This window comes from Bubalus bubalis, chromosome 14 (assembly GCF_019923935.1).
Source record: "Bubalus bubalis isolate 160015118507 breed Murrah chromosome 14, NDDB_SH_1, whole genome shotgun sequence".
NCBI lineage: Eukaryota > Metazoa > Chordata > Mammalia > Artiodactyla > Bovidae > Bubalus > Bubalus bubalis.
This window is the reverse complement of record NC_059170.1, coordinates 10,149,986-10,175,896: the sequence shown is the minus strand read 5'-3', so window position 1 is coordinate 10,175,896 and position 25,911 is coordinate 10,149,986. Positions and strand designations below refer to the sequence as shown.

The following is a 25,911-nucleotide window of genomic DNA, read 5'->3' as shown; positions in this document are numbered from 1 at the left end:
GCTCAACATTCAGAAAACGAAGATCATGGCTTCTGGTCCCATCACTCCATGGGGTCGCTAACAGTCAGATATGACTGAAGTGACTTAGCAGCAGCAATGACTAGTGATGTTGAGCATCTTTTCCTGGTGCTCACTGGCCACTTGTGTATCTTCAGGGAAATGTCTAAGTTCTTTGCCCATGTTTAAATTGGGCTGTTCATCTTTTTAATGTGGAATTATGAGAGATCTTTATATAGTCTGGGTCATAGGCCCTTATCAGAGACCTGGTTTGTTTCTTCTTCTCAGCAGGATCTTCTTACTATCCTGCTAGGATCCTTTGATGCACAAGTTTTTAATTTTGTTGAACCTTATGTGTTTTAAATATCCTTTGATTTGAAGCTATTATATATAAAGCAGTCAGTGGACTTACTCTTTGAGCTACCTCTCTCCCTCATCCTCTCTGACAGAAGTTTTGGTATTTGTACTTTATCACAACAGGTCACATTTACATACTATTTATTACTCCTTCATCAGACTTAATTCCACAATGAAAATGTTCAGTACTCAATAATAATATCTTGTCTCTTGGAAACTCCCCAGGAAAGTTATCAGAAACAATATTTCTTGAGTTCTTGCACATTTAGAAATATATTTAAGTCAAGGACAAATTAGTTGTACGAAAATCCTCAGTGCATATTTTCTTCCATAGAGTATCTAAGTTTTGCTTCACTATTTTCTGGCATTGAGTATTGCTATCTTACAACCTGATTTCTTAAGGTTTTGTTTCTTTTTTAGCTGGAGGGGGAGTGTTGGCCTCCTGAAGGCTTCTATTTTTATCTTGAAAGACCACAATATTTACTTGCATTCATCTTGTGTTTACTATAAGGTGAGCTTTTAATTGTAGACTCAAATCTTTTATTTCAGAAATATTTTCCTCAATTATTGTTTTAAATAATTCTTCTGTTTTGTTGACTTAGTTTTCTTCCTGGTAGGACTTGATTTTCATGTCTGATGGATCTTCACTGAGTTTTTAATATTTAAAACTGTGTTTTTAAGCTACTTCTTTATTTTTATTTTATGTCATATGCTTTTCTTATGGTTCCCTTTTTCTTCTTTACTTTACTTAATTCTTACTCATGAAATATTTTTCTCCTTTTCTTCAATTTCTCTTCTCTCCATCAGATTCTATTTCACATCTTCCTGATACCTTGGTATCTCTTCTTTGAGTTTCTATATTTCTGTCTTATGATGGTTCCTCATACTTTTGGGCTTCCCTAGTGGCTCAGACAGTAAAGAATCTGCCTTTAGTGTGGGAGACCTGGCTTCATTCCCTCTGTTGGGAAGATCCCCTGGAGAAGGGAACGGCTACCAACTCCAGTATTTTTGCCTGGAGAATTCCATGGATAGAGAAGCCTCAGTTGAGTTACAAATCCATGGGGTAGCAGAGTTGGACATGGCTGAGCAACTTTCACTTCTCCTCATACCTTTAATTTGCTTCACTAGTTTTAAAAATTTATTTTAGATTATAATTTTTTCTCAGCTTTGTGGTGACATTTTACTGGGGATTTTAAAACTCCTCTTTCAAATACTTTTAAGATTTGCTTCTCATTTCTGTTTTTTTAAAAAGGAGGCTCTTTATACAGCTTATATGATTTCCAAATTTCTTTCTGATTTTAAAATCAGAGTCAGGGACTATCTTTTGAAAGGAGAATCTTATCTGAGTGGGAAGGGTTGGAAGTAATAGGTTTCTTAATTTAGCTCAAGGGCTCCCTCCTCCATTGCAGCTTTCCTAATATATAGGTGGACTTCTCTTTCTTTGGTACTAAAGAGGAGGGCTCCCACCATCAGCCCTGGCCACTATATGATATTACGCCAGCACTGCAAGGTAATGAGCGCTCTCATAAATACCCTGTATTCTTCTCTATTTATTTTATTCATATCTCCCAGCTCTTGTGTCCTGCCTTGCTTATTCTCAGACCCACTCACTTCAGCTCCCACTCAAGGTGGGCACTTTGCCTTCTGAGAGGTGAATATTTTCTAATTGGAAGTGTCAGTATGGGAGGGAGCTGTGGTATGGCAGGTACTGTGCAGAGTCTCCGTCTACATGCATTTCAGGTGCTCCCAGACTGCCTTCCTGCAGGGGTTGTAAATCAAATGCCTATCTTTCCCCAGACTCTTTCATATCCAGGATTTCACACGTGATTCGGGTTCTTACAATGAGATGTGCTCATACAATAGCTGAAATTCTTTTTCTGCTTGAACTACCTAGGTGATTTCTTTTGACTGCCTCTGATTCATGCACTGTTTTACTTTTACATTATGACATATTTTACACATCCCTTTGTAACACTTATAATGATTATATGTGTATATAATCATTTCTTTAGATGCAGCTCTCAATTACCCTGTTTTCTCCACTCACCTGATTACTTGAGTGCTTTATTCTAACCTATAATGAATTTTGGTGGCTCAGTGGTAAAGAATCTGCTTGCCAATTCGGGAGATATGAGTTTGATCCCTGGGTCAGGAAGATCCCCTGGAGAAGGAAATGGCAACCCTCCCCAGTATTCTTGCCTGAGAAATCCCATGGACAGAGGAGCCTGGGGGGCTACAGTCCTGAGGTTGCAAAAGAGTTGGACACGACTTAGCAACTAAACAACAACAACAAATTATGAATTTTAATTTTCTTTATTTGATGTGTTCGGATCATAAGAGTAGTAATTTTTGTTGTGATGAAATAAAATTCTTATTTCCAGACAGGATAAGAAAAAATTAAACACAAAATTCTCTCTCTGCATCCATTTGGGCCTCTTCCCTCCCTCCCTAATGTGTAGTGTGCGCTTGCATTACATATTAACCAAACTTCTTTGAAGACAGGAGTGTCTGCTTGACCTTAAAGATAACATTTCCTCCTTTCTTCTGACATTAGCAATATAATTTCTTAAAAGGATAGCATTCTTCCCCAACTCTATGGAGGATCACGGACTTCCTGCTCTCTTTATGCCTGCTTACCGGCACTATGCGTCCTTGGTGAACTTTGTATAAAATATCAGTATGTCATTTTGATGTGTGATGCTTTGTCTCAAAAATGTGTATGCCTGTGCCTTCAACTTGCACTTGGTGGAACAGTTTCTCAGAGCTTTCTGAGAGTCTCTCTTCTGGGTTATAATCCTCAGTCTGGTTCAAATAAAATTCCCTTTCTTCTTAATTGTTAACTGAACTTTCATCGACCGTTGTAACAAGAAAAAAATTAGAAACTGATATGGATAAAGGCGGAGCTACTCGTGCTTGTCCTCTTTCCTGTCCTGTCATCATCATGTAACCAGTATTCACAGCAGTGGCTATTCCTTCAAACACTTTTCCTTTTTCACACACAAGTATGTTCATATACAAGAGTTCTATGTTCAACTGGAATATTATCAAAACCCATACAGTACTCTCCAACTTTTTTTTCTGTTGGTAAGATTGCATGGACATCACTGGAAGTCAGTAAATAGAGACCTAGTGATATTCATTTTTGGTAATATATTTATAAATGTAACAGGATCCCATCCCACATGATGAGTTTTTTGGTAAAGCAACATTTATTTATTTATTTTTCTTCTCCTTCCTTCTATCCTGCCTTCTTAACCTGTATCCTCCTTCAACCACTTCAGTCCAGTTCAGTTCAGTCACTCAGTCGTGTCCGACTCTTTGCGACCCCATGAATCGCAGCACGCCAGGCCTCCCTGTCCATCACCATCTCCCGGAGTTCACTCAAACTCATGTCCATCAAGTCGGTGATGCCATCAGCCATCTCATCCTCTGTCATCCCCTTTTCCTCCTGCCCCCAATCCCTCCCAGCATCAGAGTCTTTTCCAGTGAGTCAACTCTTCACCTGAGGTGGCCAAAGTACTGGAGTTTCAGCTTTAGCATCATTCCTTCAAAGAACACCCAGGGCTGATCTCCTTTAGAATGGGCTGGTTGGATCTTCAACCACTTAGGAAATGTATATTAATATTATGATGTGCAGCCTTCTTAATATGACAGTAGCGATATTTGTTTACTATAACCAAGTTAGAAACATACTCTCATTATGTGCAAGTCATCTGTCTGGTGACTCTCTATTTTTTTTCATTTGTGTATCTGTCTATGGTTGTTGTAATACCACTTTATCATAATTATTACAGCTTTAAAATAAAACTTGATATCTCCTATATCAAGTCTTATTAAATTATTCTTCTTCAAGAGTATTTTGGCTATTGTGCCTTTGCATTTTTTGTATGCATTTCAGAATTGCATTGCCAAGTTTCTCTTGGTTTACTTTTGCAAAAACTTTTCTGGGGGTTTGATTGCATTGAGACTGAAAATCAATTTGCAGAGAATTGGCGTACTTATCATATTGAGTCTTCCAATCCATGAACATCATATACGTTTCTGATTTGGGGTATTAAAAAATGTCTGTCACTAAAGTTTTATAATTTTCTTCGTAGTGTTTCTGCACAAGACCTATTATGTGTATTTATAAGCTCTTCCTGTTTTATATGATTATACAAATTATTGATAGCATATTAAAAAGCAGAGATATTACTTTGCCAACAAAGGTCCTCCTAGTCAAGTCTATGGTTTTTCCAGTGGTATCACCGACTCAATGCACATGAGTTTGGGTGATCTCCGGGAGATGGTGAAGGACAGGGAGGCCTGGCGTGCTGCGATTCATGGGGTCGCAGAGTTGGACATGACCGAGCGATTGAACTGAACTGAACTGAAAAATTATTGAAATTTCATTTGCTGATTTGTGTTGTTGATTTACGTAGTACCACTGAGTTTTGTATATTTCCTTTGTATGCATCTGTTGTGATAAATTCTCATTGAGTCTAACAATTATCTGTAGATCTGTTTGAAATTTTGTGAACATAGTTGATTTTTGTGTTCATGAATCTATGTTCTATGAATAAGATTTACTTAAAATCTTCCTTTTTCATAGAATCCTTGTTGATAATTTTATTTTTAAACAGCTTTATTGACATATAATTGACATGAGTCCTTATTAAGCTCTGGTATCAAGATTATGTTTACTTAATATCACATGCTGGGAATTGTTTCTTATTTTTATTTATGTCATATTAGAATTAGTTGTTCCTTGTTTGCCTTATAGAATATGCTTACGAAGAGGTCTGATCCTGGAGCTTTTTTTTGGTCAAATATTGTTGACCATTGTTTCCATCTTTGCAATAGTTTTCTACTTTTTCTTGTGTCAGTTACAGTTCAGAAAGTTACTTTTTCTATGATCCTTTTGTAGCATTTAGTTTTTTTGTCAGGTGAATTGAAAAAATTAATGAAACAATTTCACCAATTTAAGGATATCATGAAGCAGAAATGCGTAAGTCCAGAGCAGAAAGAATCGAACAACAGCAGGCATTATCTAGAGAAGAGGAGAAAAGAGTGCCACCCTGAGCTATTTTGAGCAGGTCTAAGAGTGAGTTAAAATTTTTACTTACAAACCATATCACAGATAAAGACCTTTCTCTATAATATGTAAGGAGTGCTAGAAATTGAGAAGAAAAAAGCTAGTGAATATATAGGAAAATGAGCAAAAGAAACAATGTTTTCAGATAAAGAAATATAAGTAGCTTTTAAGATATGAAAAATGCTTGAAATAATTCATGATGGAGAAATGCTAAAGTCTCTCACTGTTTCCACTGTTGCCCCGTCTACTTGCCATGAAGTGATGGGACCGGATGCCATAATCTTAGTTTTTTGACTCTTGAGTTTTAAGCCAGCTTTTTCACTCTCCTCTTTCACTTTCATCAAGAGCCTCTTTAGTTCCTCTTTACTTTCTGCCATAAGGGAGGTGTCATCTGCGTATGTGAGGTTGTTGATATTTCTCCTGGCAATCTTGATTCCAGCTTGTGCTTCATCCAGCCCAGCATTTCACATGATGTACTCTGCATATAAGTTAAATAATCAGGGTGACAATATACAGCCTTAATGTACTCCTTTATTTTCTTGAGCTCTAAAATCACTGCAGATTTTCTAAATTCATGCAGCCATGAAATTAAAAGACACTTGCTCCTGGGAAGAAAAGCTATGACCAACCTAGACAGCATACTAAAAAGCAGAGACATTCCTTTGCTGACAAAAGTCTGTCTACTCAAAGCTATGGTTTTTCCAGTAGTCATGTATGGATATGTGAGCTGGACTATACAGAAAGCTGAGTACCGAAGAATTGATGCTTTTGAACTGTGGTGCTGGAGAAGACTCTTGGAGAAGACTCTTGGAGAAGACTCCTTGGACTGCAAGGAGATCAAACTAGTCAATCCGAAAGGAAATCAGTCCTGAATATTCATTGTAAAGATTGGCGCTGAAGCTGAATCTCCAATACTTTGGCCACCTGATGCAAAGAACTGACTCATTGGAAAAGACCCTAATTCTGGGAAAGATTGAAGGCAGGAGGAGAAGGAGATAACGGAGGAGGAGATGGTTGGATGGCATCACTGACTCAGTGGACATGAGTTTGAGCAAGCTCCGGGAGATGGTGAAGGACAGGGAAGCCTGGCGTGCTGCAGGCCATGGGGTTGCCAAGAGTAGGACATGACTGAGTGACTGAACTAAACTCAACTGAAACAGATGCTAACTAAAACCTTCAGCAGTACATCACTTCTCACTCATCAGATTGGTAAAAAGCTAAAAGATGTTGCTCATGTTTAATTTTACTAGCTATGCCAAATTTATTTTCAAACAGGTTGCATGAATATACACTCTTACTAGTAACGTGTGACAGTTTCTTCTGTCTACAAAACAATGAGGAAAAGGTAGACAACCCAGCGAGAAATGAGCCAGATGCTTGAGTTAACAGACAATTAGAAAATCCAAGAAAGTGGTTACCTCTGTGGAAGATGGACAGGTAAGAAACAGGCGAGGAATAAATGTTGATATGGCATATATACAAGAAATACTCTCTTTTTGTTCTTGGTAAGTGAGTGCAGGCTGCCATTGTAATGTTTTAATTCTTTAAGGAGTATCAGTTCTACACACTTTTTTGTTTGTATAATTTATTTTGTGATGAGCTTTTTTTTTTTTCAAGTAGCCTGCCAACTCCAACATCTAGTATTTGTTATAGCTCCTTAATGTTTCAGCAGCACTGGTGGACATGATGAGGTCTGAGTCCAAAGAAACAAAGGATGGAGATTTAAACTGTTTGACTATAAAATACTTAGTTTGCTTTCCTTAATGTCTCACTCAGAACTCAACTGTTTTTTTTTTTTTTTGACAAGATAAATGTTTATTCTTATATTTTTCTCAGGCAGGTAAGTCCAGAAATCATTAGGTCCCCAAGATGCTTCTGTCCACTGTGTGTGGACTCTTAAGCTTATGGTTCAAAACTGTTGCCATGGCTCCTGCCATCACTAGTATCTTGTAGGCAGCAGGATGGAGAAAAGGCAGAAGAGTGTAGCTCCCTCAGAAAAGACTTCTGGGACTTTCTGATTATATTTAATTGACCAGAACTTTGTTACATTGCTATACCTGTCTGCAAAGGAACCTGGGGAGGATATCATTGTTTTCCCTCAGATACAGACTTCTCTGCAACTACATTCAGCCATTTCTCACATACCTGTCTCTCTCTGGGTCCACTTGTGTTGACTTTACCTCCAGGGGTATTCTTTTCCTTTGCTTTGTATATCTTTTTTGTATAGTTTCCTTTATTGATAGTTTTGGCTTGCTCATTCATTTAGGTTCCTTTCTTCTTCGTGGTCATGAAGTTACTTAATACCTTTGTTTTGTGTGCTCTCTCAGCTTCACTTCCTACTGCTAACTGCTTTATTTTCCCAGTACTTTTCCACTCATATTTTGGAGAGTAACAATGATTGGTTTAGCTTAACCTAGCTCTTCCTGCTGGGCCCTAACATGGCTGTTGGCAAGGCTGAGGATGGACAGCCTGCTAATTTAATCAGCCGTGGTTATCTTACTTATGGGCCTTTTTATCTGCAAGCGTGTGGAGGCAGAAGTGAAGTGAAGTGAAGTCGCTCAATTGTGTCCGACTCTTTGCGACCCCATGGACTGTAGCCTACCAGGCTCCTCCCTCCATGGGATTCTCCAGGCAAGAGTACTGGAGTGGGTTGCCATTTCCTTCTCCAGAATTCAACTGTTATTTCCACACTTCAGTTCTGTCCCTGACAATACCTAACTTCTTGGTATTCATTTTTTTTACTCTGAACTTTGACAACAGTGACAAATACCAACTCAGACTAGCTTAGGCAGTTTATTGGGTCATAACCGAACCATGGGAAAGGTGTGGGAAGAACTGCTCCCAAGATAAAGGGGAGTGAAGGGCTGACTGGTCCCTCCCGAAGCCTCTCTTACCATCATTTCTCTGCTTTTCTAATTGAATTAGATTTATTTTTCTCAAAAAAGTGCCCTTCTCCCAGACTGAAACCATAGCTTCAGGAGTTTCCAGGCACATCTCTCCTACCTTTACCAAAACGAGGGACTTCCCCTTAGTGTCCATTTAAATGAAGAATGTCAATAGACCACACACACACCTACACACACACACCCCCCCTGATCTGTGACTGGGTGTCAGGCTTCCATGATCAAAAATTCCCATTAGATTCCTAAGTTGATGGTGCAAAGAACCATCAAGAGTTCTTCAGAAGAAACAGGGGGCCTGTTCTAAAAAGGCAGAAGCCATGTTGTATGTATGCACTGTAGATATCCACCTTATAGATGATTTCTACTTTCTTCCTTTTATTTTACGGATGTTTTCTTTCTTCTTACTGAGATTTCAAGAGCGTCATGCCACTCCAGACGTCGAATGCCACCTCCCTATTACTTTCTTGGTCCACTTCAGGGACTGCCTGTGAAATGGAAAAGTATAATGATTAGTCATTAAATGTTCAGGGCAAATTTGCCTTTGAGAGTTTTTCTTGAGATCAGGGGGAGAATGAAGGAAAAGCCTAGCATGATGCTGGGAAGAATAAATTGTTAGTGTAGGCCTGGGTGCGGCTTGCAGGAGCCGGGGAGTAGTGGGGGACAACCTTGGCTATGAAAACAGTATACTGGCCCTACCATGGACATGTTGAATGACTGTGGGTGATTCCTCTCTCTCCTTTGGGCTTCACACTCTTTAAGTATAAAGAATTTTGTCATGATGCTGCCTACAGACGAGCCAGCCTTACTTCTTTGTGAGAATGTGAGATAGCTCTTGCAGCTATTAGAAATGATGTAGCAACCGCCGTTTCTCCCTGTGGGTAATCCCTGGGGGAGGGCCCAAGGTCCCCCTCAGGATAGGGGTGGATATTTCCTGGTAGAACTAAGAAAAAGTAAGTCTTATCCCTTGTGAAACCACAGACCCACCCTTGGCACCAGGCCAAGCTGGAGCTGCATAAAACTAGGCTTGGCTTCAGCTCTCAGCTATATGCCTCCTGACAACATGAAGACTACAAGCTTCTTGGTCCAGGTGGTGGTCCTTCTCGTCCTTGGGACTCTGGTGGCACAGGCAGCTGTCGTAACAGGTGAGTGGACGAGTGGCCTGGCTGGGGCTGGCTTGGGTTGAGGAGAAGATGTTGGGGGCAGCCTGGGTCTTGACAAGGGGCAGCATGCAGAGCTGGAGCCCACTCTTCCGCCTGGACAGAAGGTTTTGAGTGTATCCAGAGAAGTAGGAAATTGCCCACTAGACTCCATGTGCATTCCACCCCAGGACTGAGAAATCAGGGCTGTTTGTGGAAGCAGTGTTGGAACATGACCTTGGTCTCAAGCACTGATACTTGGACAGAACATGCAATGAAGTAAGGAGCACCAGGAATCTGGGCCCTGGGTGTGGGGGTCTCTTCCCTGCCTGCCTGTCCCATCAAAGCACATCAGTCGTGTAAGAGGAGGTTAAGAACTAACAGGGCCTCAGAAATCATGGAGTCTGAAGACCTCTGTTTTCCAAAGCTGGACACTGAGACCTAGAGCAGGATGAGGAATTGTCAGGGCAATCTCCAGATCCAGGATGCAGCTCAGGTCTCCTGGCATGTGTCTCAAAGCTCCTTGTCCTTCCTCCAAGTTTCCTCAAAGATGAAAATGTGTCCTCATCTCCTGAAAGTCACTCCTCCCTGGCATATCCTCATGAGGGCCCCAGGACCCAGAATGGAGGGTGAGGGGAAGAAATGGACACCCAAAGGAAACCTGGTCCTATGGAGTTTTTCCCCAAAGCCCAGGGAACAGCTATCCGAGAGTGCAGACCCCAGCTGGCCCTGGTGAGCCTTCTCTATCTCAGTGTCCCTCAGCTTAAGGGACACCACAGTGAGCAGTGGCTGGACCTGGAGGAAAGACTAGATAGTTGAAGCAGACAGATTGGTCTAAATGTGGGGATATTTCTTTCAACAGGTAGTCCGAAAGGTCAAGGAAATGTATTCAACGGAAAGGGTCCAGTCAATGGTCAATCTCCTGTCAAAGGACAAGATCCAGTGAAAGGTCAAGATCCAGTTAAAGGTCAAGACCCAGTCAAAGGACAAGATGTAGTCGTAGCAGAAGACCGAGCCAGACTTCCATTCAAGCGTGGCTCCTGCCCCAGGGTTTGGATCCAGTGCTTACTGATGAACCCCCCTAACCGGTGTCTGAGAGATGCTCAGTGCCCAGGGGCCAAGAAGTGCTGTGAAGGCTTTTGTGGGAAGACCTGTATGAATCCCCGGTGAGGTGAGAAATGGGTGGAGGGAAAGGAGCCCTCTGAAGGGGCAGAGAGGCTGACTGGCGGAGGGCAATTCTAGGCTAGTGGGGAGAGGACACGGGAGGTGATGGAGAGACTGAGAGGTCTCAGGGGTACTACTAGGGTCCTGAGAAGGATGGCATGTGGACTTGGCCCTGCCTCCCAGTGCCTGAGTCTTTCACCTGCTGACTCACTTTCTGATTCTCTTTTCTTCTACCAGGTAGAGTCTGTGCTTGTGCACCTGTGAAGTCCCCAGCAATGCAGGCCCCGGTGCCTGTAGCATGACCCTCTCCCACACTGCCCCTTCTTCCTCTCATCCGGGAGGCCCAAGCTTGAGCATGGACTGCCTCCCTCATGGATTTCCAATAAAAGACTGCTTTCAACTCCATTTGTTTCTGGACTCCTGTGACCTCTGGGCCCCCGAGAGCTCTGGGGAGATGGGTGTGGGTTTGGGACTTCCTATCCCCAGTGGAGAGTGGAGCAGGACCCATGGCAGATGTTCTTGAGGGTGTGAAGGAGAGCAGGGGCAGGAACAAGAGGCCTATTCCTAGGGTTCCTTGCAGAAATCCAAAAATGAACCCAAGAACCGCAGCCTCCATTTCACCATTAAATGGAAACCTAGACATTTGGCCTCTGACCTCTGGCCTCAGAACAGGGAAATAAACCCCCAAACCTTCCCATTGACTTCTACTTCTGACCTGGCTATGATCAACCTGCCAGTGTGACCAACCAACCTCCTGGCTAAACCTCTGACTCCCTCCTTCCCTTCCTCTAATGTTTCCCATGAATCTGTATCCTCCAAGAAGACAGAAAGACAGATGCCAGCAAATCCCTGCTCACGAAGCATTTCACCTGTTCATGCCTGAGGTGACCTCCAGTAACACGTAATTCCTTTGGGTGAAGCAATATCCTCTCCCAGCTTTCTATTTCAAGATGTGAGTGAGGAGGCAAGACACATCTATCCTTCCATGTCATTGCTGAATAAAGTTCTCTGGGGACATAGAAGTTGGGGTAGAGTAGACTGGAGGAGTGAAGACAGCAGGAGGGTGTATGTTGAGTAACGTTGGATGACCTCGTGGCTTTGCTGTTTGCTCAGCTGCCCCACTGCCCTTGTGCAATGGAGTTCTCCAGGAAGAAGTGGGGGAGCCTTGGGTGCAGTGGGCACCCCACTTGGGAGTCAGGAGATCTGAGTTCTAGCTCTAGGCTCCTCCCAACCTGCTAGATGACTGCAGATAAATCTCTTTCTCTCTCTGAGCCTCAGTTTTGTCTATTCGTTTGAGGGAGTTGGGATGAAATTATTCTGGAAGTATATAATGAATGTCAGTTCAGCCCTGATATTCTGGTGCTGAAAGCATCTCTTCTTTGTGTGTGTATGTTGGGCTCTGCTAGAGGGGAGGTGGGGAGCAGAGGCTTTGTTGGGGGTGAGAGAACAGAGAGCCCAGTGTCCCTTAGACACCCCCCAGGAGCCAGGGTTCCCCTCTGATTCTCCAGGGGATGGACTGGACCAGGCATCTTGGAGCACAGACAAGAGCAGCGCCTAAACCCCTGGCCTGAGAAACATATAATATACCACTGGTGGTAAGAATGGTTTCTGTCTTAGTGTTTTGTCTCTTCCAGATCCTGCACTAAACATGTCATAAGTATTGTCTTATTTCTCATTAGAACTCCCTCAGATGGGTATATACACCTCTTTAATTTTGTTAAAAGATTGAAACCATGGGACTTCCCTGGCAATCCAATGGGTCAGACTCTGCGCTTCCAGTGCAGAGGGTGTGGCTTTGATCCTCGATCAGGGAACTGAGGTCCTGCAAGGCACACGGCACAGCCCAAAAAAAAGATTGAAGTATGAAAGCATCATTGATCACCCAAAGACACAGAGCTAGTAAATGATGATAAGTCCTAGTTTTTCAAAATTTTTATTGAAGTATAACTGATTTACAATGTTGTGTTCATTTCTTTTGTGCAGCAAAGAGATTCAGTTATCCATATCCACACAGACTCTTTTTCATATGCTTTTCCATTACGATTTATCACAGGATACTGCATATAGTGCCCTGTGCTATACAGGAGGGCCTTGTTGTTTATTCATTCTATATATTATAGTTTGCACCTACTAATCCCAAACCCCCAATCCTTCTCCTCCCCGCCCCCACCCCCTGGTAACCCTGAAGTCTGTTCTCTATGTCTGTGAGTCTGTTTCTGTTTCACAGAGAAGGTCATTTTTGTCACATTTTAGATTCCACCTATAAGTGATATCATACAGTATTTGTCTTTCTCTTTCTGACTCTCTTCACTTAGTGTGATAATCTCTAGGTTCACCCATGTTTCTAGAGATGGCGTTATTTCATTCTTTTTTATGGCTGAATAGTACTCCATTGGGCTGGGTTATGGTGGAAAGATCTGAGAGAATGTGGCCCACTGGAGAAGGGAATGGCAAACCACTTCAGTATTCTTGCCTTGAGAACGCCATGAACTGTATGAAAAGGCAAAATGATAGGATACTGAAAGAGGAACTCTCCAGGTCAGTAGGTGCCCAATATGCTACTGGAGATCAGTGGAGAAATAACTCCAGAAAGAATGAAGGGATGGAGCCAAAGAAAAACAATACCCAGCTGTGGCTGTGACTGGTGATAGAAGCAAGGTCCGATGCTGTAAAGAGCAATATTGCATAGGAACCTGGAATGTCAGGTCCATGAATCAAGGCAAATTGGAAGTGGTCAAACAAGAGATGGCAAGAGTGAATGTCAACATTCTAGGAATCAGCGAACTAAAATAGGACTGGAATGGGTGAATTTAACTCAGATGACCATTACATCTACTACTGCGGACAGGAATCCCTCAGAAGAAATGGAGTAGCCATCACGGCTCAACAGAAGAGTCCGAAATGCAGTACTTGGATGCAATCTCATAAAGCAACAGAATGATCTCTGTTCAGTTTCGAAGGCAAACCATTCAATATCACAGTAACCCAAGTCTATGCCCCAACCAGTAACGCTGAAGAAGCTGAAGTTGAACGGTTCTATGAACACCTACAAGACCTTTTAGAACTAACACCCAAAAAGATGTCCTTTTCATTATAGGGGACTGGCATGCAAAAGTAGGAAGTCAAGAAACAGCTTGGAGTAACAGGCAAATTTGGCCTTGGAATACGGAATGAAGCAGGGCAAAGACTAATAGAGTTTTGCCAAGAAAATGCACTGGTCATAACAAACAACCCTTTCCAAGCAACACAAAAGAAGACTCTACACATAGACATCACCAGATGGTCAACACTGAAATCAAGTTGATTATATTCTTTGCAGCCGAAGATGGAGAAGCTCTAGTACAGTCAGCAAAAACAAGACCAGGAGCTGACTGTGGCTCAGATCATGAACTCCTTATTGCCAAATTCAGACTTGACATTGAAGAAAGTAGGGAAAACCACTAGACCACTCAGGTATGACCTAAATCAAATCCCTTATGATTATACAGTGGAAGTGAGAAATAGATTTAAGGGCCTACATCTGATAGATAGAGTGCCTGATGAACTATGGAATGAGGTTCGTGACATTGTACAGGAGACAGGGATCAAGACCATCCCCATAGAAAAGAAATGCAAAAAAGCAAAATGGCTGTCTGGGGAGGCCTTTCAAATAGCTGTGAAAAGAAGAGAAGCGAAAAGCAAAGGAGAAAAGGAAAGATATAAGCATCTGAATGCAGAGTTCCAAAGAATAGCAAGAAGGGATAAGAAAGCCTTCCTCAGAGATCAGGCAAAGAAATAGAGGAAAACAACAGAATGGGAAAGACTAGAGATCTCTTCAAGAAAATTAGAGATACCAAGGGAACATTTCATGCAAAGATGGGCTTCATAAAGGACAGAAATGGTATGGACCTAACAGAAGCAGAAGATATTAAGAAGAGGTGGCAAGAATACACAGAAGAACTGTACAGAAAAGATCTTCAGGACCCAGATAATCACGATGGTGTGATCACTGACCTAGAGCCAGACATCCTGGAATGTGAAGTCAAGTGGGCCTTAGAAAGCATCACTACGAACAAAGCTAGTGGAGGTGATGGAATTCCATCATTCCTGAAAGATGATGCTGTGAAAGGGCTACACTCAATATGCCAGCAAATTTGGAAAACTCAGCAGTGGCCACAGGACTTGAAACGGTCAGTTTTCATTCCAATCCCAAAGAAAGGCAATGACAAAGAATGCTCAAACTACCGCACAATTGCACTCATCTCACACGCTAGTAAAGTAATGCTCAAAATTTTCCAAGCCAGGCTTCAGCAATATGTGAACCGTGAACTTCCAGGAGTTCAAGCTGGTTTTAGAAAAGGCAGAGGAACCAGAGATCAAATTGCCAACATCCGCTGGATCATCGAGAAAGCAAGAGAGTTCCAGAAAAACATCTATTTCTGCTTTATTGACTATGCCAAAGCCTTTGACTGTGGGATCACAATAAACTGTGGAAAATTCTTCAAGAGATGGGAATACCAGACCACCTGACCTGCCTCTTGAGAAATGTGTATGCAGGTCAGGAAGCAACAATTAGAACTGGACATGGAACAACAGACTGGTTCCAAATAGGAAAAGGAGTACGTCAAGGCTGTATATTGTCACCCTGCTTATTTAACTTCTATGCAGAGTACATCATGAGAAACTGCTAGACTGGAAGAAACACAAGGTGGAATCAAGATTGCCAGGAGAAATATCAATAACCTCAGATATGCAAATGACACCACCAATATGGCAGAAAGTGAAGAGGAACTAAAGAGCCCCTTGATGAAAGTGAAAGAGGAGAGTAAAAACGTTGGCTTAAAGCTCAACATTCAGAAAACGAAGATCATGGCATCTGGACCCATCACTTCATGGCAGATAGGTGGGGAAACAGTGGAAACAGTGGCTGACTTCATTTTTTGGGGCTCCACAATCACTGCAGATGGTGACTGCAGCCATGAAATTAAAAGACGCTTACTCCTTGGAAGGAAAGTTATGACCAACCTAGAGAGCATATTAAAAAGCAGAGACATTACTTTGCCAACAAAGGTCCATCTAGTCAAAGCTAGTTTTCCAGTTGTCATGTATGGGTGTGAGAGTCGGACCGTAAAGAAAGCTGAGCACTGAAGAATTGATGCTTTTGAACTGTGGTGTTGGAAAAGACTCTTGAGAGTCCCTTGGACTGCAAGGAGATCCAACCAGTTCATCCTAAAGGAAATCAGTCCTGAGTGTTCATCGGAAGGACTGATGTTGAAGCTGAAACGCCAATACTTTGGCCACCTGATGCAGAGAACTGACTCATTTGAAAAGACCCTGATTCTGGGAAAGATTGAGGGCAGAGGAGAAGGGGATGACAGAGGATGAGATGGTTGGATGCCATCACCGATTCAATGGGCATGAGTTTGGGTAAACTCTGCGGGTTGGTGACAGGACAGGGAAACTTGGCATGCTGCAGTCCATGGGGTCGCAAAGAGTCGGATGTGACTGAGCAACTGAACTGAACTGAACTGAGAGGACACTGCTCATGCGACTAAATTATTCTAACATATCAGAGACTCGGGGTGTTTTGCCTTATCATTTATTTCTCAAAAGAGACCACAGGAAGGAGGTTACTATGCCAGCCAGGCAGATGGAGTACCTGCCAGTGGAACTGAATCTCAGACTCCAACAGGAGAGATGCTTAAAGAGCAGGGACCTCCCAGTAAACGGTTGCAGCAACATTTTCTGATATTCCTGGGACATAATGAGGTGAGATGGCAGGGCTAGCAGAGCTGAGGGTCGCTGGTCTGGGTTGGAGCCTGCAGGGAAAGTGGATGTACCCAGGAGGGAGCTGCCTGCAGGTGTGGGGAAAATGTGCAAGACCCAGTGTGGAGACTTCATTTTCCTCCACAGTCTGTACTGGCTGCTGGGCATTAGATACAATAGCAACGTCTTCCAGTGTTGACCACGTGACCACATATAGGAGAGGAACCTCGTTGTTCCACCCTCCCAAGCTCTTGGTTGTGTCTCGAACCCTTGTAATTGTCCAAGCCACCTTTTTGTTCTTCGTGGCTTGAGGGTGTGCCAAGACCCTCTCCAATGTGAGTATTCTCTCGCTTGCCCAATATGTAGCTCTGGCTCAGCTCATTCCTGGGTTTCTTTCAATGGTTTGTGTTGTTGCTGTAGGGGTGGAGGTGAGTTGAGGAGCCTCCTGTGTCTCAGTCCTGGACCAGAACTTCCTGTTTGCAGTTCTTTTACATATACATCCGGAGAAGGCAAAGGCACCCCACTCCAGTACTCTTGCCTGGAAAATCCCATGAATGGAGGAGCCTGGTATGGCTGCAGTCCATGGGGTCGCTAAGAGTCAGACAGCGACTGAGCGACTTCACTTTCACTTTTCACTTTCATCCATTGGAGAAGGAAATGGCAACCCACTCCAGTGTTCTTGCCTGGAGAATCCTGGGAACGCGGGAGCCTGGTGGGCTGCCGTCTATGGGGTCACACAGAGTCGGACACAACTGAAGTGACTTAGCAGTAGCACATATACATCTGGGAGTGGAATTGCTGAGTCATCTGGTAATTCTATGCTGATATTTGGAGGAACTGTCAGGCTGTTTTCCACAGAGTTTGCACCATTTTACCTTCTCCCCAGCAATGTACAAGGGTTCCAATTTCTTCACCTCCTGGTCGATGCTTGTCATTTTCCATTAATTTTTTTTTCTTATAGTCACACTATTGGGTATGAAGTGGTATCTTGTGATTTTGATTTGCATCTGCCTAAAAGCCTCTTGATGAAAGTGAAAGTGGAGAGTGAAAAAGTTGGCTTAAAGCTCAACATTCAGAAAACGAAGATCATGGCATCTGGTCCCATCACTTCATGGGAAATAGATGGGGAAACAGTGGAAACAGTGTCAGACTTTATTTTTCTGGGCTCCAAAATCACTACAGATGGTGACTGCAGCCATGAAATTAAAAGATGCTTATTCCTTGGAAGGAAAGTTATGACCAACCTAGAAGCGTATTCAAAAGCAGAGACATTACTTTGCCAACAAAGGTTCGTCTAGTCAAGGCTATGGTTTTTCCTGTGGTCATGTATGGATGTGAGAGCTGGACTGTGAAGAAGGCTGAGCCCCGAAGAATTGATGCTTTTGAACTGTGGGGTTGGAGAAGACTCTTGAGAGTCCCTTGGACTGCAAGGAGATCCAACCAGTCCATTCTGAAGGAGATCAGCCCTGGGATTTCTTTGGTAGGAATGATGCTAAAGCTGAAACTCCAGTACTTTGGCCACCTCATGCGAAGAGTTGACTCATTGGAAAGACTCTGATGCTGGGAGGGATTGGGGGCAGGAGGAGAAGGGGACGACAGAGGATGAGATGGCTGGATGGCATCACTGACTCGATGGACCCGAGTCTCAGTGAACTCCAGGAGTTGGTGATGGACAGGGAGGCCTGGCGTGCTGCGATTCATGGGGGTCGCAAAGAGTCGGACACGAACTGAGCAACTTCACAATTCACATTGACTAATGATGGAGAAGGCAATGGCACCCCACTCCAGTACTCTTGCCTGGAAAATCCCATGGACCGAGGAGCCTGGAAGGCTGTAGTCCATGGGGTCACTAAGAGTCAGATACGACTGAAGTGACTTAGCAGCAGCAATGACTAGTGATGTTGAGCATCTTTTCCTGGTGCTCACTGGTCACTTGTGTATCTTCAGAGAAATGTCTAAGTTCTTTGCCCATTTTTAAATTGGGCTGTTCATCTTTTTAATGTGGAATTATGAGAGATCTTTATATAGTCTGGGTCATAGGCCCTTATCAGAGACCTGGTTTGTTTCTTCTTCTCAGCAGGATCTTCTTACTATCCTGCTAGGATCCTTTGATGCACAAGTTTTTAATTTGTTGAACCTTATGTGTTTTAAATATCCTTTGATTTGAAGCTATTATATATAAAGCAGTCAGTGGACTTACTCTTTGAGCTACCTCTCTCCCTCATCCTCTCTGATGGAAGTTTTGGTATTTGTACTTTATCACAATAGGTCACATTTACATACTATTTATTACTCCTTCATCAGACTTAATTCCACAATGAAAATGTTCAGTACTCATAATAATATCTTGTCTCTTGGAAACTCCCTAGGAAAGTTGTCAGAAACAATATTTCTTGAGTTCTTGCACATTTAGAATATATTTAAGTCAAGGACAAATTAGTTGTACGAAAATCCTCAGTGCATATTTTCTTCCATAGAGTATCTAAGTTTTGCTTCACTATTTTCTGGCATTGAGTATTGCTATCTTACAACCTGATTTCTTAAGGTTTTGTTTCTTTTTTAGCTGGAGGGGGAGTGTTGGCCTCCTGAAGGCTTCTATTTTATCTTGAAAGACCACAATATTTACTTGCATTCATCTTGTGTTTACTATAAGGTGAGCTTTTAATTGTAGACTCAAATCTTTTATTTCAGAAATATTTTCCTCAATTATTGTTTTAAATAATTCTTCTGTTTTGTTGACTTGGTTTTCTTCCTGGTAGACTTGATTTTCATGTCTGATGGATCTTCACTGACTTTTTAATATTTAAAACTGTGTTTTTAAGCTACTTCTTTATTTTATTTTATGTCATATGCTTTTCTTATGGTTCCCTTTTTCTTCTTTACTTTACTTAATTCTTACTCATGAAATATTTTTCTCCTTTTCTTCAATTTCTCTTCTCTCCATCAGATTCTATTTCACATCTTCCTGATACCTTGGTATCTCTTCTTTGAGTTTCTATATTTCTGTCTTATGATGGTTCCTCATACTTTTGGGCTTCCCTAGTGGCTCAGACAGTAAAGAATCTGCCTTTAGTGTGGGAGACTGGGTTCATTCCCTCTGTTGGAAAGATCCCCTGAGAAGGGAATGGCTACCAACTCCAGTATTTTTGCCTGGAGAATTCCATGGACAGAGAAGCCTCAGTTGAGTTACAAATCCATGGGGTAGCAGAGTTGGACATGGCTGAGCAACTTTCACTTCTCCTCATACCTTTAATTTGCTTCACTAGTTTTAAAAATCTATTTTAGATTATAATTTTTTCTCAGCTTTGTGGTGACATTAAGGTTTGCTTCTCATTTCTGTTTTTTTAAAAAGGAGGCTCTTTATACAGCTTATATGATTTCCAAATTTCTTTCTGATTTTAAAATCAGAGTCAGGGACTATCTTTTGAAAGGAGAATCTTATCTGAGTGGGAAGGGTTGAAAGTAATAGGTTTCTTAATTTAGCTCAAGGGCTCCTCCTCCTTGCAGCTTTCCTAATACATAGGTGGACTTCTCTTTCTTAGGTACTAAAGAGGAGGGCTCCCACCATCAGCCCTGGCCACTATATGATATTACTCCAGCACTGCAAGGTAATGACCGCTCTCATAAATACCCTGTATTCTTCTCTATTTATTTTATTCATATCTCCCAGCACTTGTGTCCTGCCTTGCTTATTCTCAGACCCACTCACTTCAGCTCCCACTCAAGGTGGGCACTTTGCCTTCTGAGAGGTGAATATTTTCTAATTGGAAGTGTAATTATGGGAGGGAGCTGCGGTATGGCAGGTACTGTGCAGAGTCTCCATCTACATGCATTTCAGGTGCTCCCAGACTGCCTTCCTGCAGGGGTTGTAAATCAAATGCCTATTTTCCCCTAGACTCTTTCATATCCAGGATTTCACACGTGATTGGGTTCTTACAATGAGATGTGCTCATACAATAGCTGAAATTCTTTTTCTGCTTGAACTACCTAGGTGATTTCTTTTGACTGCCTCTGATCATGCACTGTTTTACTTTTACATTATGACATATTTTACACATCCCTTTGTAACACTTATAATGATTATATGTGTATATAATCATTTCTTCTTAGATGCAGCTCTCAATTACCCTGTTTTCCTCCACTCACGTGATTACTTGAGTGCTTTGATTCTAACCTATAATGAATTTTGGTGGCTCAGTGGTAAAGAATCTGCCTGCCAATTCGGGAGATATGAGTTTGATCCCTGGGTCAGGAAGATCCCCTGGAGAAGGAAATGGCAACCCTCCCCAGTATTCTTGCCTGAGAAATCCCATGGACTGAGGAGCCTGGGGGGCTACAGTCCATGAGGTTGCAAAAGAGTTGACACGACTTAGCAACTAAACAACACAACAAATTATGAATTTTAATTTTCTTTATTCTATGTGTTCGGATCATAAGAGTAGTAATTTTTGTTGTGATGAAAATAAAATTCTTATTTCCAGACAGGATAAGAAAAAATTAAACACAAAATTCTCTCTCTGCATCCATTTGGGCCTCTTCCCTCCCTCCCTAACTGTGTAGTGTGTTGCTTGCATTACATATTAACCAACTTCTTCGAAGACAGGAGTGTCTGCTTGACCTTAAAGATAACATTTCCTCCTTTTCTTCTGACATTAGCAATATAATTCCTTAAAGGATAGCATTCTTCCCAACTCTATGGAGGATCACGGACTTCCTGCTCTCTTTATGCCTGCTTACCGGCACTATGCGTCCTTGGTGAACTTTGTATAAATATCAGTATGTCATTTTGATGTGTGATGCTTTGTCTCAAAATGTGTATGCCTGTGCCTTCACTTGCACGTGGTGGAACAGTTACTCAGAGCTTTCTGAGAGTCTCTCTTCCGGGTTATAATCCTAGTCTGGTTCAAATAAAATTCCCTTTCTTCTTAATTGTTAACTGAACTTTCATCGACCGTTGTAACAAGAAAAAAATTAGACACTGATATGGATAAAGGCGGAGCTACTCGTGCTTGTCCTCTTTCCCGGCCCGTCATCATCATGTAACCAGTATTCCAGCAGTGGCTATTCCTTCAAACACTTTTCCTTTTTCACACACAAGTATGTTCATATACAGGAGTTCTATGTTTCCAACTGGAATAAATTATCAAAACCCATATAGTACTCTCCAACTTTTTTTTCTGTGGTAAGATTGCATTGACATCACTGAAGTCAGTAACAGAGGCCTAGTGATATGCATTTTGGTAATATATTTATAAATGTAACAGGAGCCCATCCCACATGATGAGTTTTTGGTAAAGCACAACATTTATTTATTTATTTTCATTCTCCTTCCTTCTATCCTGCCTTCTTAACCTGTATCCTCCTTCACCACTTCAGTCCAGTTCAGTTCAGTCACTCAGTCGTGTCCCGACTCTTTGCAACCCCATGAATCGCAGGCACGCCAGGCCTCCCTGTCCATCACCATCTCCCGGAGTTCACATCAAACTCATGTCCATCAAGTCGGTGATGCCATCAGCCATCTCAGCGTCTGTCATCCCCTTTTCCTCCTGCCCCCAATCCCTCCCAGCATCAGAGTCTTTCCAGTGAGTCAACTCTTCACCTGAGGTGGCCAAAGTACTGGAGTTTCAGCTTTAGCATCATTCCTTCAAAGAACACCCAGGGCTGATCTCCTTTAGAATGGGCTGGTTGGATCTTCAACCACTTAGGGAATATATTAATATTATGATGTGCAGTCTTAATATGACAGTAGCGATATTTGTTTACTAAACCAGTTAGAAACATACTCTCATTAGTGCAAGTCATCTGTCTGGTGACTCTCTATTTTTTTTCATTTGCGTATCTGTCTATGGTTGCTGTAATACCACTTTACATAATTATTACACGCTTTAAAATAAACTTGATATCTCCTATATCAAGTCTTATTAAATTATCTCTTCAAGAGTATTTGGCTATTGTGCCTTTGCATTTTTGTATGCTTTCAGAATTGCATGCCAATTTCTCTTGGTTTACTTTTGCAAAAACTTTTCTGGGGGTTTGATTGCATTGAGACTGAAAATCAATTTGCAGGAATGGCATACTTATCCTATTGAGTCTTCCAATCCATGAACATCATATACGTTTCTGATTTGGGGTATTAAAAAATGTCTGTCACTAAAGTTTTATAATTTTCTTCGTAGTGTTTCTGCACAAAACCTATTATGTGTATTTATAAGCTCTTCATGTTTATATGATTATACAAATTATTGATAGCATATTAAAAAGCAGAGATATTACTTTGCCAACAAAGGTCCGCCTAGTCAAGTGTATGGTTTTTCCAGTGGCATCACCGACTCGATGCACATGAGTTTGGGTGATCTCCGGGAGATGGTGATGGACAGGGAGGCCTGGCATGCTGCGATTCATGGGGTCGCAGAGTTGGACATGACCGAGCGATTGAACTGAACTGAACTGAAAAATTATTGAAATTTCATTTGCTGATTTGTGTTGTTGATTTACGTAGTACCATTGAGTTTTGTATATTTCCTTTGTATGCATCTGTTGTGATAAATTCTCATTGAGCCTAACAATTATCTGTAGATCTGTTTGAAATTTTATGAACATAGTTGATTTTTGTGTTCATGAATCTATGTTCTATGAATAAGATTTACTTAAAATCTTCCTTTTTCATAGAATCCTTGTTGATAATTTTATTTTTAAACAGATTTATTAACATATAATTGACATGAGTCCTTATTAAGCTCTGGTATCAAGATTATGTTTACTTCACATGCTGGGAATTGTTTCTTATTTTTATTTATGTCATATTAGAATTAGTTGTTCCTTGTTTGCCTTATAGAATATGCTTACGAAGAGGTCTGATCCTGGTGCTTTTTTTTGGTCAAATATTGTTGACCATTGTTTCCATCTTTGCAATAGTTTTCTACTTTTTCTTGTGTCAGTTACAGTTCAGAAAGTTACTTTTTCTATGATCCTTTTGTAGCATTTAGTTTTTTGTCAGGTGAATTGAAAAAATTAATGAAACAATTTCACCAATTTAAGGATATCATGAAGCAGAAATGCGTAAGTCCAGAGCAGAAAGAATCGAACAACAGCAGGCATTATCTAGAGAAGAGGAGAAAAGAGTGCCACCCTGAGCTATTTTGAGCAGGTCTAAGAGTGAGTTAAAATTTTTACTTACAAACCATATCACAGATAAAGACCTTTCTCTATAATATGTAAGGAGTGCTAGAAAATGACAAGAAAAAAGCTAAAGACTATATAGGAAAATGAGCAAAAGAAACAATGTTTTCAGATAAAGAAATATAAGTAGCTTTTAAGATATGAAAAATGCTTGAAATAATTCATGATGGAGAAATGCTAAAGTCTCTCACTGTTTCCACTGTTGCCCCGTCTACTTGTCATGAAGTGATGGGACCGGATGCCATAATCTTAGTTTTTTGACTCTTGAGTTTTAAGCCAGCTTTTTCACTCTCCTCTTTCACTTTCATCAAGAGCCTCTTTAGTTCCTCTTTACTTTCTCCCATAAAGGAGGTGTCATCTGTGTATCTGAGGTTGTTGATATTTCTCCTGGCAATCTTGATTCCAGCTTGTGCTTCATCCAGCCCAGCATTTCACATGATGTACTCTGCATATAAGTTAAATAATCAGGGTGACAATATACAGCCTTGATGTACTCCTTATTTTCTTGAGCTCTAAAATCACTGCAGATTTTCTAAATTCATGCAGCCATGAAATTAAAAGACACTTGCTCCTGGGAAGAAAAGCTATGACCAACCTAGAAAGCGTACTAAAAAGCAGAGACATTCCTTTGCTGACAAAAGTCTCTCTAGTCAAAGCTATGGTTTTTCCAGTAGTCATGTATGGACATGCGAGCTGGACTATAAAGAAAGCTGAGCACCGAAGAATTGATGCTTTTGAACTGTGGTGCTGGAGAAGACTCTTGGAGAAGACTCCTTGGACTGCAAGGAGATCAAACTAGTCAATCCGAAAGGAAATCAGTCCTGAATATTCATTGTAAAGATTGGCGCTGAAGCTGAATCTCCAATACTTTGGCCACCTGATGCAAAGAACTGACTCATTGGAAAAGACCCTAATTCTGGGAAAGATTGAAGGCAGGAGGAGAAGGGGATAATGGAGGAGGAGATGGTTGGATGGCATCACTGACTCAGTGGACATGAGTTTGAGCAAGCCGGGAGATGGTGAAGGACAGGGAAGCCTGGCGTGCTGCAGGCCATGGGGTTGCCAAGAGTAGGACATGACTGAGTGACTGAACTAAACTCAACTGAAACAGATGCTAACTAAAACCTTCAGCAGTGCATCACTTCTCACTCATCAGATTGGTAAAAAGCTAAAAGATGTTGCTCATGTTTAATTTTACTAGCTATGCCAAATTTATTTTCAAACAGGTTGCATGAATATACACTCTTACTAGTAACGTGTGACAGTTTCTTCTGTCTACAAAACAATGAGGAAAAGGTAGACAACCCAGCGAGAAATGAGCCAGATGCTTGAGTTAACAGACAATTAGAAAATCCAAGAAAGTGGTTACCTCTGTGGAAGATGGACAGGTAAGAAACAGGCGAGGAATAAATGTTGATATGGCATATATACAAGAAATGCTCTCTTTTTGTTCTTGGTAAGTGAGTGCAGGCTGCCATTGTAATGTTTTAATTCTTTAAGGAGTATCAGTTCTACACACTTTTTTTTGCATAATTTATTTTGTGATGAGCTTTTTCTTTTTTAAAGTAGCCTGGCAACTCCAACATCTAGTATTTGTTATAGCTCCTTAATGTTTCAGCAGCACTGGTGGACATGACGAGGTCTGAGTCCAAAGAAACAAAGGATGGAGATTTAAACTGTTTGACTATAAAATACTTAATTTGCTTTCCTCCCTGTCTCACTCAGAATTTAACTGTTATGTCCACACTTCAGTTTCTGTCCCTGACAATACCTAACATCTGGGTATTCATTTTTTTTCACTCTGCTTTGACAACAGTGACAAATACCAACTCAGACTAGCTTAGGCAGTTTATTGGGTCATAACCGAACTATGGGAAAGGTGTGGGAAGAACTGCTCTCAAGATAAACGGGAATGAAGGGCTGACCGGTCCCTTCTGAAGCCTCTCTTACCATTTCTCTGCTTTTCTAATTGAATTAGATTTATTTTTCTCAAAAAAGTTCCCCTTCTCCCAGACTGAAACCATAGCTTCAGGAGTTTCCAGGCTCATCTCGACTACCTTTACCAAAAGGAGGGACCCCTTAGTGTCCATTTAAATGAAGGATGCCAATAGACCACACACACACACACAGACACACACACACACACACAGACACCCTGATCTGTGACTGGGTGTCAGGCTTCATGATCAAAATTCCCATTAGCTTCCTAAGTTGATGGTACAAAGAACCAGGAGTTCTTCGGAAGAAACAGGGGGCCTGTTCTAAAAAGGCGAAAGTCTTGTTGGATGTATGCACTGTAGATATCCACCTTATAGATGATTTCTACTTCTTCCTTTTATTTTACGGGTGTTTTCTC

At 41.5% G+C, this 25,911-nt stretch overlaps 2 protein-coding genes and 1 long non-coding RNA gene across 3 annotated transcripts in view; all 3 read left to right on the top strand.

Moving 5' to 3' along the window:
- The window catches only part of LOC123329149 (elafin), a 47,205-nt gene extending 36,204 nt beyond the window's left edge, over positions 1-11,001 (top strand). The window contains exon 4 of the mRNA XM_045162605.1: positions 10,869-11,001. The gene's annotated coding sequence lies outside the window, so the exon portion shown is untranslated. The remainder of the gene's footprint in view (positions 1-10,868) is intronic.
- The window catches only part of LOC123329152 (elafin-like), a gene marked incomplete in the record, with an annotated part of 50,185 nt that continues 31,116 nt past the window's right edge, over positions 6,843-25,911 (top strand). The window contains 3 exon segments of the mRNA XM_045162606.1: positions 6,843-6,865; positions 9,310-9,473; positions 10,330-10,627. Of these exon segments, the coding sequence (XP_045018541.1) occupies positions 6,858-6,865; positions 9,310-9,473; positions 10,330-10,627 (470 nt within the window).
- On the top strand, positions 18,975-24,914 carry LOC123464878. Its single transcript, XR_006639932.1, has 3 exons — positions 18,975-19,029; positions 19,919-19,984; positions 24,782-24,914. It is a non-coding gene; the product is annotated as an uncharacterized LOC123464878 (long non-coding RNA).